General features: G+C 39.0%; 1 protein-coding gene across 1 annotated transcript; it reads right to left on the reverse strand.

Moving 5' to 3' along the window:
• Positions 1 to 266: 266 nt before the first annotated feature.
• AAR2 (AAR2 splicing factor) lies at positions 267 to 18,480 on the reverse strand. Its single transcript, XM_032218821.1, has 4 exons — positions 18,249 to 18,480; positions 15,494 to 16,291; positions 9,277 to 9,506; positions 267 to 1,826 (listed from the first exon to the last, which is right to left on the reverse strand). Exons 2-4 carry the CDS (start codon positions 16,248 to 16,250, stop codon positions 1,659 to 1,661), a joined length of 1,155 nt encoding a protein of 384 aa, XP_032074712.1. The 5' UTR covers positions 16,251 to 16,291; positions 18,249 to 18,480; the 3' UTR covers positions 267 to 1,658.
• Positions 18,481 to 19,961: the final 1,481 nt, after the last annotated feature.

Below are 19,961 nucleotides of genomic sequence, written 5' to 3' on the forward strand. Positions count from 1 at the left end.
GTTAAAAAATTTTAACATTTTCTAATGGTGGTGTGCCTCGTGATTTTTTTCATGAAAAAAGTGTGCCTTTGCACAAAAAAGGTTGAAAAACACTGACTTAGGACATCATCTAATTTTGAAAAAAGCAGCTTTGTATTAAAAAGAAAGAACTTACCACTTTAAATTTATCTATAATACAATAATAGGATAGGTAAATGAAAAATAAATATTAATATGCAAATGATTTGGCCAATTTTAAAAATAGCATTTATTCTGAAATTTAGTGTAGAGTAGACTATATTTGCCTTAAATTGGGGCATGGTTCTTGCCATAATGCGTGTGGGTATATACTTAGAAATTAGCTCTTCATTGCCTTACACTCCAAGAGCTTCTCCAATGAACAGGATGTCATTAATAAGATAATGAACTTTCATTTCTTTTTCTTTGCTAGCAATTTCTACCCCAAGATACATACCTGAAAAGGTTGTGAAGGAAGAGATCAGGGCAGAATACCCTCCTAAGAGCCACCTGGAAAGCACATGACTTGCTCAAACGGAAGACAGATAAAACAAGGCTGCAAAACTGCTAGAGAGTTTAACACAACAAGACCACTGGCTTTCTGGAACTGCCCAATAAACTCTGGGCTAAACTATAGTGCTCCAATGCTAAGTTGTCTTTGAGTAGGAAAAAGAGACTTTAAAGGTTGTAAGAATGATCAACGGTATTTTTATTCCAATCATAGCATTATCAGTAATGATTAAGCCTCCCAGTTGCTTCAGTAGTGAGATGAGTGGCATATAAATTTAATAAAACAAATAGAAGCACAAGCACACACCTTTGGAAAGTTCATACAAAGAAGACATTGGGGAGAATTCATTGGGCAAACTGATATAGGCAGTTTATTGTGTTGAACAGTAATACAAGTTATTTTGTTACATAGGCATACCAACCCTTGAAGGCGCCTTATAGCCTGAAAAGAAATGAGCAAGCTAAATCTTCACATAGTAGGGAATGTTTGAAAAATTTAACAGCATCCTGCACCCCAGAGAAAACATTACAAGATAACAGGCCCTATGCTTGCTCTAGGCTATTTTATAACATTTTCATTCCTGTGAAGTAACAGCAGAAAGCAGCCTGTCCTGAGAGGACATTCTAAAAAGAAGGGCGCACGTTCGGTGTAGCTTTTTAGAAACAGCTTAGACAGAATATTGTCAAAGTTAAGACATATTTTTTTTCTTTCAATTCACGGTAACTCACTTTGCATTTTTATATTTTTGAAAGGGTAAGAAAAACTAGGAGTGGATGAAATAAAACTGATGGAATGGGAAGAACTCTAGTGCAGCCTAAAGTTCCACCACAAAATAAAATCAACGAAAACAATTATTACTGGACTAAGTCAAACAGTAGCATTTGGTGGTTCCTTCTTCGATATTGTTCAAAACATGTCACAGTGTTCATTTTTGCAGTGAAATAAGCCTAACTTTGTTCAATATCCAAGACTCAAGAACAATGTGGGGAAAAAATCATTTGGAGAACCATCTTGTCTACTTTTTCTATAAGGAAAAATTCTTGCATTCTGTATGTACAAAAAGAAGCAAAATATGATGAATATGTTTCACAGCTGCAACGTATGGTACAACTAGAAAATTATAGTAATATTAAAAAAAACAGAGTCATGTTCAGTCCACAAATGTTCCTTCTGGTAGTTCAACAACTATGGGGGCACAGTCCTCCGGCTCAGCCTCAAAGTCCCACTTGAATTTCTTGGTTAAGTGGGCTTTAAATCTTTCTGCCTTCTTCCTCAGAGTCCTGTCAACAGCTGGATTACAAGTGTAAGAGAAGAACACCTAAAAATACATTACACACCAATTAATACAACATTTTAGAATAGACTAGACAATCCTATAACCCCCCCCCCCCACATCCCCCTCAGATCGGGTCACCCTTTAAGAGAAAGATAATTCAGTCTAATGTGACCAGAATAAAAATTAAATTTTAGGCTGACCATATTTTTTTAGTCCAATGTTGAATGGTCCCGCGAACTTCTAAGAAGCGTATATATCATAAATAGAAAAATAACTACCCTGTTTTCCCAAAAATAAAACCTCCCGGATAATAAGCCCAATTGGGCTTTTAAGCACATGCACTAAAATAAGCCATCCCCCCAAAATAAGCCCCCTCCTGAAAATATTTAAACAGATGTGAAGCCAGTCCCCCCTATTTCCTCTGGTTGCTTGCTGCGCAAACAACACGAGGTGAGGAGACAAGCCCGGGGGGGGGGCATGCCCCATGCACCCCACACAACCTTACCTAATGGCTGCTCCAACAACCTAGCCATCACGCCCATTCTGTCATGCTAATGGCCGCCACAAAAATTGGCAGGCCCAGTAATGTACAACACAGCAACAGCCATGAGGTGACCACACTCGCCACCTCCTGCACCTCAAAAATAATAAGACCTCCCCAAAAATAAGGCCAAGCACTTATTTTAAGGGGGGGTCAAAAGAAAATAAGACCCTGTCTTATTTTCAGAGAAACAGTATAATGACAAAACATAAGTGTGAACTGGTTGCCAAATGCCCGAATCGCAATCACACAACTGTGGGGACTTTGCGATGGCCTGAACTTTCAAGACTGGTTGTAAGTCCCCCATGTGTAAGTGCTGTCACAACTCTGAACGGTAATCTAAATACAGGGACGTGCAGTCAGGGGAGGCAGGGCCTCACCACTGTCATCATGAAAAGAAAAAAAATGTAAAAGGAAAAAGGCTGAGGTAGTTGCTGCCAAAGTCACAGTGGATGATTCTGCTTAGTGATTAACTGGTTAAAAAAGCCTCTAATAAAATGCCCTCTACAGGAGGAGGCGGGAGAACCACGTGCCTCATTTAGTCTGACTTTATGATCACTCGAGCAGAGTTAAGCAAGGGTTAAAAGCCAAAAAGTTCCTTACATAGATGAGGCACGTGGTTCTCTCGCCTCCTCCTGTAGAGGGCACTTTTTAGAGGCTTTTTTAAACAGTTAAGCAGAGTCATCCATTGGAGACTCTGGCAGCAGCTAACCCAGCCTGACCTCAGCAGCTTTTGCGTTTTTCCTTTTACATTTTTACATTTTCATCATGGCAGACAAGAACAGAGTTCAAATCCTCTGTGAAATAGCTGGAAAAGGTATGTGGGTCAGAGGGAGGGGAGGAATTCAAAATTAATGTAATTTGTAAGTAATTTTTTTTTCGTGTGTGTGTGTGTGTGTGTGTGTGTGTGTTTTACCTGCCTCTGCTGGCACGTGGGCTGGCACTTTTTTTTTATGTAGGACATAGCGGCAGGGCTTTTGGACATAGCAGCAGGGCTTTTGGACATAGCGTCAGGGCGGCTTTTGCCTCTACCGCCAGGGCGGCTTTTGCCTGCTTTCAAGAAAGCTTCTGCCAGATTGGGCACCTCCTGGACTAACATGAAATGACACTTTTTTTTTTTTGCAACACCGGGACCACTCCCCTCTGCAATCTGAAACCGCGGCCGAAATGACCGTTTCGTCCAAAACCAGCTGTTCATTGCAGCCTGACTCACATCCCCCTCCCTCCTCCCGGCTGTTCTTGCTTTCAGATCCGGGGCAACAGCTGCTTGGAAGACTGATCTCCAAGGATAGGAGGGAGGCTCGTGGTGCCCTGCTTGTCCTACATAGCGAGGTTGTTGTAAAAGAGGTTTGCGCGCTGGCAGACCGGTAAGGACTTGGGGGCAGGGGTAGAGCACATCTTTCCCATACGAGCCCCGCAGACATCATCAACCCCTGGCCGGGCTCTGGGGAGCTGAGCGGGATCCCCCGGGGATACTCTTTGCCTGCGGTGAGCCTTGACGCAGAGGGGAGCGGCAAGGCAAGAAGGCAAGGGTGCTCCCCAGCAGTCGAAGCAGGCAGGCAGGGTGGAGGGGGCGCTCCGGAGCATCGCCCCTGCCTGCCTGCCTCCCGCTCCCGCCGCCTATCACTTCCCTTTCTTTGCGCCGCCCGCCCGCGATCCAGCTCCATGTCAGTGCCGCCACTGCCCAACGGGGCTCCGCGATCACAGCCAGGCAGGCAAGCAGCAGCAGCCAGGCAGAGGGAGTGCAGTGCTTGAACCACCCGACGGACGGGCAAGTGAGCCAACTCCGGAGTCTTCCTCTTCTTCTTCCCCCCTCCTCCTCCTCTTTCTCCAGCTCTGTGGTCCCCTCCACATTTCCACATCCCCTCCACACCTCTCGCTTCCCGGGGCCTGCAGGGTTTCCCTGCAAAGCTTCCAGGGAAAGCTTTCTTGAAAGATGGCAAAAGCCGCCCTGCCGCCCCGGGCTAGAGGCAAAAGCCGCCCTGCTGCTATGTCCGACACAGCGCCGGGGCGGCAGGGCAGCTTTTGCCCGCTTGCCTCACCAGCCATAAACCTCACCGCAAGTCACTGTCTAAATGTAATCTAAGAATAGAATAGAATAGAATTCTTTATTGGCCAAGTGTGACTGGATACACACGGAATTTCTCTTTGGTGCATATGGTATATGCTCTCAGTGTACATAAGGATTATTTGAAAGAGAATGTTGTAAAAGTGAGAATGACGGAAAGATGCAATATAACATGGATATGAGAAAAAGACAGTGGCAAACAAAACAGACAAAGAGACAAAGGAAAATATATGATTAAGAGGCTATTCAGAGCAGATCTGATGTAAAGAACAATACAGGGAATGCATGCGACACATGGCGCCTGGAATTATTTCCAACTCTTTAACAGGAGCCCTCCTCTGGGTCATGGGTTCAGAATGAAGCAGTTCTGCAGCATGCTAGACCGCTGCTCTGCTTTTCCCAGAGCACTACACTGGGTGGTGGGGGGATCTGGATCTGGATATATATATATATATATATATATATATATATATATATATATATATATATATATATATATATCCAGATCCAGATCCAGATCCAGATCCAGATCCAGATCCAGATCCAGATCCAGATCCAGATATATATATATATATATATATATATATATATATATATATATATATATATATATATATATATATATATATATATATATATCCAGATCCCCCCACCACCCAGTGTAGTGCTCTGGGAAAAGCAGAGCAGCGGTCTAGCATGCTCTGCTTATATATATATATATATATATATATATATATATATATATATATATATATATATATATATATAATATATATATATATATATATATATATATATATATATATATATATATATATATATATATATATATATATATTTGTTTTGCAGCTCCCAGCCAGATCTGACCCATTTTCTGTTTTTCTTTCATTAAAGAACATGAGAGGGAAACATTATTCATATTATTCAAATTATATTAAGACTATGTGTTTAGGAGCTATTGGAATTTAGATATTTTTTACACAAATCCATTAACTTTTTATTTATATTTGTATTAGACCCAACCCTTAAAGTTTAAAAATTCAATCTCCCAATTTCTTTTCTAGTGTTCTAAATTTGTTAAACATAATGATTTCCAAGGCAACAGATTGATAGCTCCGGTATAATCAAACATAGTTCTATTGCAGGCTCAAGTAAGGAGGAAAGAATCTAGACAAGGATTCCCAAATTTTTGGCCTCGTGTCCTGTTTTATTTTTGAAACATTCACGTCTCCTCTTCTGAATGTCTATTAAAACCATCTGCCATTTGCACATTCATAAAAGTACACATTAGGTCTTGACCCTCTACCTAAAGATCTGCTATCTGCCCACCTGCCAATCTTCAGAACATCTTCCTTGGTATCAGCCCATCCACAAAAAATTTCCCATTGCCAATTAGCAAATACAGGTAGTCCTTGCCTTAAGACCAAAATTGAGCCCAAGACATTTGTTAAGTGAGTTTGGCCTCATTTTATGACCTTCTTTGCCACAGTTGTTAAGCGAATGATGGCAGTTCAGTTAGTTAATCAGTTGTTAAGTGAATTTTAAGTGAACACTTAAGAGGTCCATAGAGAAGGCATGCATAAGTGCATTAATGTGCCTATCGTCCCTGTCACTGTATTTTTATATTATTCCTGTTTTTGTTTCTATTTGATAAATTATAATAAATAAAAATAAATAAAATATAATATAAAATAAATAAATCTGGCTTCCCCACTGATTTTGCTTGTCAGAAGGTCGCAAAAGGTGGTCACATAACCCAAGGACACATTAACTATGAGTCAGTTGTCGGATGTCTGAATTCTGATCTTGTGATCATGGGGATGCTGGAACAGTTCCAAGTGTGAAAAATTCTCATAAGTCACTTTTTTCAATGAGGTAACCTTGAACAGTCACTAAACGAACTCTTGTAAGTCAAGGACTACTTGCATATGCAGTGCTCCACTTCTTCCTTCCCATTAACCTGCAGTTTTCTAGTCCATTAGATCTGACATATTTTACTCTTATAATTTTTCCATAGGATTCAGATCCTTGAGCTTTCTCTTGGACTTTTTTCATGCCTCTCTAGTGAGGAACAAAGAACCTTTATTGAAACAGAAGATGAGGAAAACATATCTAAAAGGATTAGCCAATAGCTGAAGAACAAGAAAACAAATTTCCCCCTCTTTCCTAAACAAATAAGTTTATTCAAGTCAATAAGCAGTTGCAGGCCATCGAGTTTCCAAAAGTTCTTCATTAGTCATGATACATAAGGAAGGAAATAGGTGAATGAAACAGATATGCACTTAATGGCTTTCTTGAAATCTGTTAATGGCCATCTGCGAACAAAAACTCTTTCTTATAAAAGCCATAAAAGAGCTAAGACCTTTTTCATCTAGCTAGTTAAAAAAATGTCTGGCTTCAATGTTGTAATGAAACAATCTGCATTTATGCAGCTTCATTGAATTTCAATTTCTTAAGAAGACTGTTGTAGGAGTGTGCAGAAAATACAAAAAACTATCCATGGTTAGGATTCAAAATACTATTGGGTTCTCTGCATACGTGAGGACTTTCTGTTCCTTTTCTGTCTACTTCCTACTGTTCTGACTTAGGCGTCCCCAAAAAGCACGAAGCAGATTCCTGGTCCTGACAAAACCCCTTTTATTAAACGAATGTTAATTCTTCACATTCAGCAAAGGCCTGATAAACAGTCTTTCAAAGGTGAAGTTATGACCATAGACCTTATCTAGCTTGGAGAGCTGCCATGTAAATATTTTTCAAATGCAGTGCTGTGCAAGGAAAGACTTTGGCACAGAGTCTCTGAGATTCACAAACAGATCTTCACACTCCTGAAATGAACTAACAAAAGAACTAATGAACTGCAAAAGCCCACTCCGGTGTTTTATTTCCTATGGGAGGGGCCATTTACCGTCCACCTGTGGCTTTACTCCCAAGTTGACCCTGATTTCTTAGCTGTTCTTTTCTTCTGGCAGCACTGCACATGGGAACAGGCTCCAGTTGTTCCTCTGTCTCATTGCTGTCTAGCTCTGAAGGCACCTGAGAATTGCCAGACGGTCTTGGCCACATCTCTGCCTCTTGACGCAGAGCCCTCAACTGAGCCTTTCTTAGCCTACAGGACTAGCCCATGTTCTTCCCCAACCTTCTCACTGTCCGACTCTGCTGCCAGCTCCGCTGGCTGTTGGCGGGCCACAACACCTGCCCTCAAAAAGGATTAGGCCTAAATGATTAGAAATTCTCTAATGGAAACATTTTGGAAATTGAGAGTTAATTATGTTTATGCTTCAGGTTTACTGGAAAACTATATGTCATCAAATTTTATTCCAAGTTAATTTTTAAGATAAAGTCTCTCATATAGAAGCTTAGTTCATCTTTCTTGTAACTTTTTAATGGCTCTGAGAAACTATTCTAAAATATGATTAAGCAAATACAAATAAAGAGAGAGTGACAGGACAACAGGCAGAAAAGCAAAGGAATAATTGATTTCCTTTATAAAAAACATTTGAGCAAAAATAAGGCAGATGTTAGAAAAAGTGTCTCAGAAGAAATGTTAGCATGCTTGAGGCTGCTGGCAAGGTAACAATTTCACAAGCAACTGTATCAACAGAAAATGTAGCAAATTTTAAAATAATCAAAAATGTCCATTCTGACAATAAGGGACAGGAAAAAAGACTAATGCCTATAAATTCTTGACTATTTCATGTCCACATACTGATATAAAGAGCAATGATATAGTTTCTAGAGAGTTTTATAACAGCCTTCCCCAATCTGAGTGCCCTCTGGATCTACAGAGCAAATTTCAGAATGTTTAACAAAGTAGTATGTTAGTTGATGAGAAGTTCAGTCTCCAAATTGGGGAGGAATATACAGAGTAATCATAGATATGAAAGCATATCTAAACTTTTCAGCAAAAGATGGAAATGCTAAGTGAGACTCAGACTTAAAAACCTCCCACTGTGCTTCTGATTAAATTGCTGTTTTAACAGAGTCTATTATTAAGGTCAAAACTAAACGCAACAGCAATCAGTCACTTATTGTCAGCTGTAACAAACACATCAGTTATTTCAAATTGTAAGGCATGAATGATTCTATTAAAAACAAAATAAGAAGTGGAGAATGAATTTGTTGTGGGATCATCTATATTGAAAATAACCCAAGAACAATGTTACATCTAATTCTCTTTCAAAATTAAATTTTTAATTGTATTTTGCTTGGGATAATTTTTATGTTATGTTTGACTTTGCTTTAAAGAAACACTTCAAAACATTTTTCCTAAAGTCAAGTATTCATATATTATCAGAGTTATCATGCAATCCAATAGTATATTTTAATGTATTTATTTAAAACAAAATATCTTTTTATTAATGGTTCTTTTTTAAAAGAGTAAGATTTTCTTACTATTTCTCCCCTTACTTATACCATGTGTACAGGTAGTCCCTAACTTACATTCATAATTGAGTCCTCTTACGTGAGACATTTGTTAATTGAGCTTTGCCCCATTTACAACTTCTCTTGGCAGTTGTTAAGTGAATCACTGCAGCTGATGCGTTAGTAACCTGATTGTTAAGTGAATCTGGCTTCCCCATTGACTTTGCTTGTCAAAAGGTCGCAAAAGGGATCACATGACCTTGGGACACAGCAAAGGTCATAAATATGAACCAGTTGCCAAGCATCTGAATTTTGATCACATGAACATGAGGATGCTGCAAAGGTTGTAACTATGAAAAATGGTCACAAGTCATATTTTTCAGTGTTGCTGTAACTTTGAACCATCACTAAACAGACTGTTGTAAGTTGAGGACTACCTGAACATGATACATTATCCCATGATTACTGGGCGTATTTCCCATTGCTGTTGCTGAAAACTGTTTAAGATGGAATTCTCTTACCTGCAAAGTGTTAGTTAAAAAGTTGTCTTGGGAGACTATGTCTACAAAGAAATCAGCTGGGATTTCATTGAGCTGATGGTACAGGATAGAAATGAGATGGTTGAACACAGCTTGATGTTTCACTATGGCCTCCTCTGATCTGCACAAGAGATTCAGGAGTGTTTTCCAGTGCTCAAATGCATCATATACGTTCCCAATCAGGAAGCAGATGAAGGCAAACTGTAGCTCCCCTAGAAAGATCCCAGCAAGGAAATGTAAGAAATACAGAACAACTATAGCATTAATCCTGGTTGCATGGTTGCTTTATTTATTTAACATATTATTAAGTATATGATAGTATATCCTAACCATCATCATTTAGAATCAGTTGGTGTCATGGTTAAAACCCAGATTGGAAACAGGTAGACCATTTTAGGCACAAGACCAGCTGGATGACCCTGGGGGCAATCATTTTCTTTCAGTTCCAGGAGGAAAGGAAATCACTTGTTCAGGCAGTGGTCTGAAGGTACCAAAAGAAAACCAAAAGGAAACCCCATCCCTCTGGCCTGAGATCTAGAACTAGATTGGGAAGTAGCAAAATTGTATGGTCTAGGCCAGGGGTATCAAACTCACATCGTCACAGTGGCATCATGTATCAGGATCTTTTTCCTCTTCTCTAAACCAGGCGTGGCCAGCATATGACCCATCCGGTCCGTGGGTCACGAGTTTTAACAGCCCTGGCCTAGGCGTACACTAGTATAAAACAGAGCCCCACTTTAGTAATTAAGTGTTCTGAAGTAACAGTATCTTCCAAACAGCACACCATATTTGTCTGACTTCCATTTATCACAAGCACATTATACTTGGACACAGGATAACATATACTTCCAGGGACAAACACGGATGTATGGGTATCTCAAACTACCAATGATTTTTTACAGTAGTGCAACCTTATCCAGCAATAAATGAATACAGCCCACATGATCTCTCTCTGATTTAAATTCCCATTCATAAGGTCTCCCACTCAGTTTATCCACTCTTCTGAAATGTGCAGAGTTTTACTTACCTATAAATACCACTCCATTAAGTGTATAAATACCACTCCATTAAGTGACCTATCCTCAACCTATATTCATTCTTCTGGAGAATCAAGTGGCATTAAAAGTTGCAAAAATTAAAAGAAAAGGGTATATAGATAGTCCTCAGCTTATGGCCACAATTGAGCCCAACATTTCTGTTGCTAAATGAGACAGTTAAGTGAGCTTTGCCCTGTTTTACAATTTTTCTTATCACAGTTAAGTGAATCTCGCTTCTGCATTCACTTTATCAAAAGGTTGCTGAACATGATGACATGACCATGGGGATGTTGCAGTGGTCGTAAGTATGAAAAATGGTCATAAATCACTTTTTCAGTGCTGCTGTAACTTTGAACACTCTCTAAATGAGTGGTTATAAGTTGATGACTACCTCTAGTATAGATTCATTCATGTATTTCCAGCGACTTCCAGTTGATATTGCAGTGAGAATGGCTGGAAAATAGCAGAGGTCTGCTGGGCTCCGTGAAATACAGCCAGCAACTGCTTGCTGGGAGACCCTATGGAGTTAAGCCTCCCTGGGGGGGAGATGAAGAAAGGAGAGGTACTTCGTCGATCATGAGGAAAACACAATTTCCTCGCTGATCCGAATAAAGCTCTCCAGAACAGCAGCAGGGACAACAGCCATTTTTGGTAAGTCACAAGCTGGGACAACCGGGACACTTAAGAACTTGTGCTGGAGCAATGTGTGGACAGAGCAGTGAAACTGGGTGAGAAAATTTCCAACTGTTACCTTAGAGACTTAATTTAAACTTAAAGTTCCAAAAATGATTTCCAAACACTAAAAAAGTGATGATTGGATTTATGGAGAAAAATTAAAGATTAATCCAAGACTCTGTTTTAGGCCCAGTACTCTTCAACAACTTCATCAATGATTTGGATGAGGGAATAAATGAATAAATAAACTCATCAAATTTGCAGATGACGCTAAACTGGCAGGAATTGAAGACAGGCTTAAGATACAGAAGGATCTTGACAACTTGAACATTGGGTACTATCTAATAAAATGAAATTCAATGGTGAAGAGTAAGGTTCTACATTTAGGCAACAAAAACGAAATGCACAGTATAGGTGGTAGCTTGTTGAATAGTAGTAACTGTGAGAAGGATCTTGGAGTCCTAATGGACAATCATTTAAATATGAGCCAGCAGTGTGCAGCAGCTGCCAAAAAAGCCAACACAGTTCTAGGCTGCATAAACAGAGGGTTAGAATAAAGATCATATGAAGTGTTAATATCATTTTATAATGCCTTGGTAAGGCCAAACTTGGAATACTGCATTCAGTTTTGGTCGCCACGATGTAGAACAGATGTGGAGACTCTGGAAAGAGTGCAGAGAAAAGCAACAAAGACAATTAGGGAACTGGAGACTAAAACATATGAAGAATGGTTGCAGGAACTGGGTATGTCTAGTTGAATAGAAAGAAGTACTACGGGAGACATGATAGCAGTGTTACAATATCTCAGGGGTTGCCACAAAGAAGAAGGAGTCAAATTATTCTCCAAGGCACCTGAGGGTAGAACAAGAAGCAATGGGTGGAAACTAATCAAGGAGAGAAGCAACTTAGAACTGAGGATAAATTTCCTGACAGTTAGAACAATTAATCAGTGGAACAGCTTGCCTCCAGAAGTTTTGAATGCCCCAACAGTAAGAAGATGTTAGATAGCCATTTGTCTGGAATGATATAGGGCAGTGATGGTGAACCTATGGCACGCATGCCACAGGTGGCATGCGGAGCCATTTGTCAGGGCACGCGAGGTGCTGCCATGTCAGCTGGCCAGTGCGCATGCCCACGCTGGCCAGCTGAGTTCACCCTTTTTTAAAGCCATTTTTCGCCCTCCCCAGGCTCCAAAGGCTTCCTTGAAGCCTCCGGAGCGCAAAAAACTGGCCCTATGGGCAAACCAGAAGTTCGGGAACAGACTTCCGGTTTGCTCGGAAGGTCATTTTGACTGCTCCTGAGGCTTCAGGGAAGCCTCCTGAAGGTCCCTGAAGCCTCCACAGGGCTTCCGGGGTGGGGGATGCTGTTTTCACCATCCCCAGGCTCCTATAATGCCTCTGGAGCCTGGGGAGGGCAAAAAAAGCATGCAAAAAATGGGGGGTTTGCACCTGTAGTGCGCGCATGCACACTGGGGGGTTGCACATTGCATTATGGGTGCAGTATGCCTGCAGATGACACCCCCCCTGCGTTCCCCCCACTTATGGCACGCGAGCCAAAAAAGGTTTGCCATCGCTGGTATAGGGTTTCCTGCCTAGGCAGGCGGTTGGACTAGAAGACCTCCAACGTCCCTTCCAACTCTAGTATTGTATTGTATTGTATTGTATTGTATTGTACTGTACTGTACTGTATTGTATTGTATTAAGTAGTAAAATAAAAACCCAAAGGATGAGTTAAAGCATAAAAAGCCTGGAAAAATCAAACAACAGTGTGAAAAGTGACTATTGGGAGAAATTGCTTTTCTAAACTTTATTTCTAACTCCCCTGACTGGATGAAAATCATTTGTTTCTGGTTTTTTATATTCTGTGGAACACTGGCATTGGGAGCAGGGTAGCCATCTACTGGAGGAAGAAGATTACTGCATTGTACAAAATCCAAAAGGAAATGAAGAAAAAGTAAATTAGAAAACTATCTGACCTTGACTTTATCTTAGTAGGCAATTGGAATGCTGGGAAATATTTACTGAGCTTCCTGAAGATTCAGAAGGCAAATTAAATTAAACACTAAAGCTCTACTGGAACAATACATTGAAAAGAGGATTTGAAAGATTGGAAGAAACTTGGAGGGCTAAGTTGGATTTGGGCTATTAACATTACATGATAGATCATTTTACGAAGCAAAAGAAGAAAAGTGACAGAAGGGGGGAAAGGGGAAAAAAGAAAAAGAAGAAAAGATAAATAAGATTTTAAAATCTGGACAACTGGGAAGGTATAAATTGGAAATTATAAAAACTGAAAAGCACAAATTTATAGACACTTTAGGGTTTCGGAGAAATAACTTTGTGATTGATCAAATCTTGCTAATAATTGGAGGTTGGGTTTGGATTTGTTTTTTTAGTTTTTAGATATTGGAATACTAGGATATTAGAGGGATATTAATTACAAAATGACTCAGCAGGAGGCAATAAAGTTTTATAAAGAAAAGTTAGAAATAGCGAGAAAGAACTATAAGATGTTGATGGGAATATTTAAAGATAAAGATGTAGAGGGCACTCAACAAATGGTGGGAAAAAATGAATATGATGCACAGAAGACAGTTGAGAAATTAGAAGAAGTGGTGGAGGGGACAATGCAAAATAAACTACAAAAAGATAAAAAATAAGTTAAAAGAAGAGAAAAATACTGAAAAGACAGCAATACTAAAAATCAAAGAGACAATCCCTTAAGAGCTTACAATAGAATAGAGGGGAAAATGAGGAGCTTATAAAAACAAAGAAAGGATGACAGTTGGATATTCAAAAGATGCAGGAGGAGATAAAGGATAAGACAGAGGGAATAATCAATTTGTGTAGAAAGACACATATGATTCCAAGGGAGAAATATAAAAGAATCACCCAAAAATCAATAAATGATGAAATTCTAGAAAGGCTGAGAGATGATGGATAGAGAAACAATATTTTGTAAGGTAGTAACAATATTGAAAAGCAACAAAAATAAGTAGAAAGTTTAAATTGAGAAAATAGTAGTACATATATAGATATATAATATAATTTATTATCAACACAGATATGTTAGGAGATGGAAGACTAGGACTAGGTGCATTTAAAAGTATTATGATTAACAGGATGGAAAAAATATATTGGAAAATATAGCCTATAAGGACTATGAATCCAGGGGACTTAAGAGATATAAACTGATTAGACCTTATTGATAATTGGTTTTAATGATGTTTATAGAAAGTTGAGATATTAAAAATGTGGTGGAATACTGAGTGACATCTATAATATCAAAATGTTAGGAGTTAATAAGTATATAAAAGAATATATTACAATTATAATGAGCACATTAATGTTAGAAGATAAATTTTTGTGTATATATAATGGTATTATTACTCAGAACATTGTGTGAAAAATATGTTAACCCAGTCATCATGCTGTCCACATGCGATTGTTAAAGAAAAACTGCAAATAAAACTTACGCAAAAAAGAAAACGAAAATGTATTTGCAGCACACTTGGACAATACTGTGACAAGCTGCACATTTCTTCATAGCATAAGATATCTGTGAATACTATTCTATTCTAGATAAGTATAATCATCCATGGGTACCATTTCATCCATATGCTAAGGAATGCAAACAACAAGCCTTCTGGAAGAGCAGGATCAAAGAGAGAGAGACAAGAATTTTCTCAATTCTGCAGTTTCATGCAGAAGATAAGAACAGGAGAGATATCTACTATTTCGTACCTTTCACTGTTCACAAAATGGGTACAGCTGGATAACCTTCTCAACAAAGGGAAAATTATACTTGATCATGAAGTGATTTTTTGGAGGCAAACATATAATTGTAAAACCAAATGAATTTGGTAAAGTGTTTTACTTTAGTATAAATTGGTAGAAGTACCAAGTCACTTAAAGCAAATAATATTGAGTGGGCCAAAATTTATTTGCTTTTGTTGTTGGTTTATATATAGGGTATTTATACAAGCCAACATTCTTATAATACAAATTTTACCGTGTGCATAATTTTTCTTAATTACAGTGAAAATGTGCTACAAAAGTATGTTGAAAAGCTGTACTGCTATGAAAGAATGTCAGAGAATTGCCATTAAATGAGTGTTGTGTTGTTTTAAACTTTCCATAAGGGGTCACTAGTACTGCATATGAGAATTTATTGACTGTTTTAATTCATTTTTTATCTCAATTGCTCATAGTTGTTTAATAATAATAGTTAATTTGCAAAGCTGGGAGAAAATGTATCACCACAGCTATTTGATCTTATGGATTGGCTTCATAATTCATATCCCAAAATATAAAAATGGCCAAGTTTTCATACTCACTATCAGGATTGTTTCACTTTCTTTGCAAAAATCGTTTGTAAAGGTTTGCTTATCAAAGTGACAAGGCAATACTGACTGTAAAGTATAATACATGTACTGATGTAAAAGAAAATGCAGAAAATGATAGATCTGAGAAGTCATATTCACTTACCAAGCACATCCTGGGAATTGCTGGCATAGTGTTGATTGATCACTGTTTCTAGAGCATAGCTGAGATCCATACTATGCTTGGTAACTTCCTCAGGTGTGGCACCTTCAGGATACATTTGTTTAGGTATTTTTGTGAATCTGATCTCAGTGCCAGGCTTCAGTTGCATTTTAGGAAGCCGGGCCAGTCCTTCCGCATAACTTTTGCATTCTGTGTCATACTGGGGTAGATTCTGTTCAATTCGATCTTGAGTATATTTTCCAGGCAGAACAGGCAGCACTTCAGAAAAGGCACATATCTGTCCATTTTCAGGCTGCAATTTTTGCATCACAAATTCATTAATAAAATTAGTGAGGGAGACCCATTTTTTAAGGGTATTATAAGGGTATGGACCCAGACATTTGTCCATCTCTTTGAGATTGACTCTCATGGCTTCAGACTCATTTTCAGAAGCTGGGGTGAGGTCGACTTCTTCTCTTTGTTCATCCCAGTGTAATATCTTTAAATCACGTCGTTGCAAGTTTAAGAAGAAACCAGTACGAGGACCACTTTCTTTCCTATTGTTTTTGTCAACACTGCTGTAATGAAAAAAATGAATGCCTGGTGGTATCATCTTGACTCCACAAAACTTGGGACCAATTTGCCAACTGTTGTAGTCAATGCCAAACTCAGTTCCTTCTGGCATTTTCAAAATTATAACCGTGGCACCTTCAAAAAAAAGTTGTTTGGCCAGAGCTTGGTCCATCTGCATTTCTGCCATATCAGCTGTTCCCTTGGTTATGCAACTTCTTACTCAGAAGCCTAATGGGCAAACAAATATTTGAATACATTTTGACACTACAATATGTGTGAGCCAGTGTTACGGTACCAAAACCACAAATTTTATACATCGGGTTGCAATGCTTCCCTCACAATTTATCCAAGTAACTTCTACATTTTTGCTCACTATATTTGAAATAGCAAATAGGTCACTACTGCCACCTGGTGAATGTGATGAGTCAAGTCTCAATCTTCTCATATTTGAAGCAAACATTTCCTATGACTATATAACAATGCTAGCTGCCCTCTTAAATATCTCACTAGATGGAAAAGATTTGGTTAATAAGTTGCCAGGCAGTAAGAACAGTTTGGCACTGCTTGACCAAACTACTAAAACGCCATTCTAAGCTCTGAATTAAGACAAAGAAATACAAAGTTCTGCAGGTCTCCACTCTACCTGTCCCAAAAGTAATAGCCAAGCGACAGCCATGTTGGAAAAAGAAGATGTGGGGGAGGTGCGTCCTTCAATTTTGCTTCATTACACAAACAATACATTTGATGGGAATCTCACTCAAAACCCAGGGCTTCCAAATCAAAGCCAGCCATAAATGGCAGACATAAGGGCCACGATTTTAGAAAACTTGCTGTTATAAAACCCTGTAGTATTGTGATGGTAGAAATGATAAGTGTCTGAAGACTTAAAATAGAGAATGTTCTTCCAGACAACATTGAGCAAATGATTAAAAGTTTCAAAGTTCTCATTCAATAATCGTTATTCTTTTTGTTTCTATTATTGATAAATAAAATGAAAACCTATACCAGAGCACATAGTAATAAGGGACCAAAATGGAAATAATACATTCTAAAACAGAAAGGAAGAAAGGTACTTCATTGTAAAGTCTTAATTGAGAGAGTGTTCTAAAAGCTACCTATAGACTGAAATGGCTAATTAAACCTTCAGTATGGGTAACATTTTACCAAGTACCAATATTTTACCAAGGGTTCATCTGCCAGGAGGGTAGCAAGATTTTTCTAAACAATAAAGTGCAGATCTAATAAATAATTTTAAAATCAAAACAATCAGGTTATGTTCAGGAATGTAAAAGTCATCCTCAGAGTCATATTCTTCCTTCCATATTAACAAGATACACAAAAACTTTTAGGACTTACTTATCCACAGAAGCAACAACCCCCCCCCCCCCCCAAGTCACCTAACCAAAAATCAGCACATGAAAGTCTGGGGAGAAATATACATTTTACACAAAATAATCTCAGATGTAAATAATAGAAATGGATCATGAATGACACTTTCATGTGAAGCAGCCTTATGACAGGGTTGCTCAGTCTATCTATCTTGAGTGGGCAGGCCACAGTCTCACTAACTCCCAAATACAATTTATAGTGGTTGTTTCATAGTATGATTTGATTGCTTATTTGTACCTCATGACTGTCATTAAGTGTTGTACCTTATGATTCTTGACTAATGTATCTTGTCTTTTTATGTACATTGAGAGCATATGCACCAAAGACAAATTCCTTGTGTGTCCCATCACACTTTGTCAATAAAGAATTCTATTCTTTCTATTCTATTCTACTTATTTCTGTCTCACATTATTGCAGGGCTGAATGACTTCACAACCACTTTATTGCTTGAAATTCGAACCCTGGAGAAAAGTCAGCAGGCTGGTGGCTATGGAAAGAGTTAGGACAATCAGCATCATGCTTCCCGAAAACAGTTCTGTGACAATTAACAACCGCACCCTAATGCGGTTCTCAGTCATCCAGGTCATGGTGGTCCCAAAGGTGCTTTTTTCCCCGCAAGAAGCCACTGGGACTTTCTGGAACTCCAGTTGCCAGAAAGTCCAGTTGCCTCTTGAAAAAAAGCACCTTTGGGACAACTGCACCTTAAGCGGATATTCGGTAGATCTCCGAGGAGAAAGCCATCTGCTGCTTTTTATGGTTTTCACTCAAGTATCAGCTGAGAAAGGTGAAGCCCCACCTGGGAAGGGCGATCCCGCGAAGACGAGACAGCAATAAAGAACCCCCGCCGGCTGAACGGGCGGGTCCAAAAACTGGAAGAAGACGCTAACTGGGAGCTATCAGGAAAGGTCCGGTTCTAACCTACAACAATGTTGGCACGGGGCCGGTTGATCTAACGCCATGCCCAACCGACGGGTCCCGGCAAAACGTCGCGGCGCCAGAATTCAGGATTTAGAAGCAACTTCCGTCGAGAAGCGGATGACGAGCTGACAATTGGAGCACTTCCGGTCTGCTTAAAAAAGCTATCCGTGCCGTCCCTGTGGCTGCACGTTAAAGTGTTCCGCTCGCGAGTTGCTGATAATATTTGAGAAGGTGTCCCCGCCCTCTGTGCGTAGTACATTTTGATCAATGTAATAGTACTTCTAGTGGTTACTCCTAGTGGAAGAAGTGGTAGGCGGAAGGGCTGTTTGAATGGGTGGGCTTTACATTTTTACCACCCTCTTGTTCTCGTTAGGGCCGATACACAATTCTGCAGAAAAGGTATTTGTATTTATTAGTTTGTCAAACGTACAAGATAGCAGGTATAAATCTAAACATGAATATAAGCGAAAGAAAAGAATACAAATAGATGGGGACAGTAGGACAAGGATGTTAGGCACGCTGGTGCGGTCAATGCCCATTAAGATTTATTCAATTAAGTGATTTTTTAAAATGTGTTAATTGCACAGCCATAAGCTACATAAGTACACTAGTTTTACTCAGTAATGTAAAAGTGATAGCATATATTGGAATTGGTTTCAGTGACAGGTGTTTTTTCCCCTTTTTATTCCATATTTGTATCATATATTATCCCAGCTTTATGATTTTGAAACAGGATTTTTAAACGGGGGGGGGGACGGGGGGGGAACCCAAGAGAACATACCGTAAGAATATGGTACATAGGTGAATCTGTTATAAAGAGTCTGCCTTTACTCTTAGTCACTGAAGTGCAAAAATAGAGGGAAATTGAGATTGGCCTCTGGATAGCCACCCTTCTTGCTTCCCATGTTTTATGTATGGTTGTGCCCTAGTTGTTTTAGAATATAGAATAACAAGAGTTGAAAGGGACCTTGGAGGTCTTCTAGTCCAACCTCCTGCCTAGACCTTACACCACTTCATACAAAATCCAATATCTTCTTAAAAACATCCAGTGTTGGAGCATTCACAACTTCTGGAGGCAAGTTGTTCCACTGATTAATTGTTCTAACTGTCAGGATGTTTAGATGTTGGCTTGGAAAATTCTTGTTTGGTCCTCCAAGTATCTTATTTTCTATCCTTATATAAAACGTTGCAATCACACAGAATTCATGATGGCAGGATTGGAATGATATATTCATATCAAAACACACAACAAAACAGGCAAATGGGAATGATGGCGCAGAGCTGAGCTTGAGCAACGGAAGACAAAGCTGAGATATAAAGAAGAGGGGAACATTAATGTAGGAGCTGAAAGGTTACAGGTTTATTGAAACAGTACATACCTATAGACAAGGAAGAGAGTGTATGTAGTGAATTAAAAAACTGGAGACCTTGTATCCAGATAGTATAGACTGTACTTATATTTACATTTTCTGTAATTTCCAACATTCATCAAGTCGTAGCTCACACTCAATCATTATGTACTTCGTGGATTAAAAAAGATGGTGCATAGTATTATCACTAAAGTTTAGTATTGAAAAGAAAGAAGCGGTTG

This window comes from Thamnophis elegans, chromosome 5, assembly GCF_009769535.1.
Source record: "Thamnophis elegans isolate rThaEle1 chromosome 5, rThaEle1.pri, whole genome shotgun sequence".
In the NCBI taxonomy this organism is placed as follows: domain Eukaryota; kingdom Metazoa; phylum Chordata; class Lepidosauria; order Squamata; family Colubridae; genus Thamnophis; species Thamnophis elegans.

What these genes read in the sequence shown, in the direction of transcription:
- AAR2 (XM_032218821.1), bottom strand. Translation starts at nt 16,250, where the DNA reads ATGGCAGAAATGCAGATGGACCAAGCTCTGGCCAAACAACTTTTTTTT. An exon ending in CAATTCCCAGGATGTGCTTG is followed by an intron (nt 9,507 to 15,493) that starts GTAAGTGAATAT and finishes GGATCTTTCTAG; the next exon opens with GGGAGCTACAGTTTGCCTTC. An exon ending in TTTTAACTAACACTTTGCAG is followed by an intron (nt 1,827 to 9,276) that starts GTAAGAGAATTC and finishes ATGTATTTTTAG; the next exon opens with GTGTTCTTCTCTTACACTTG.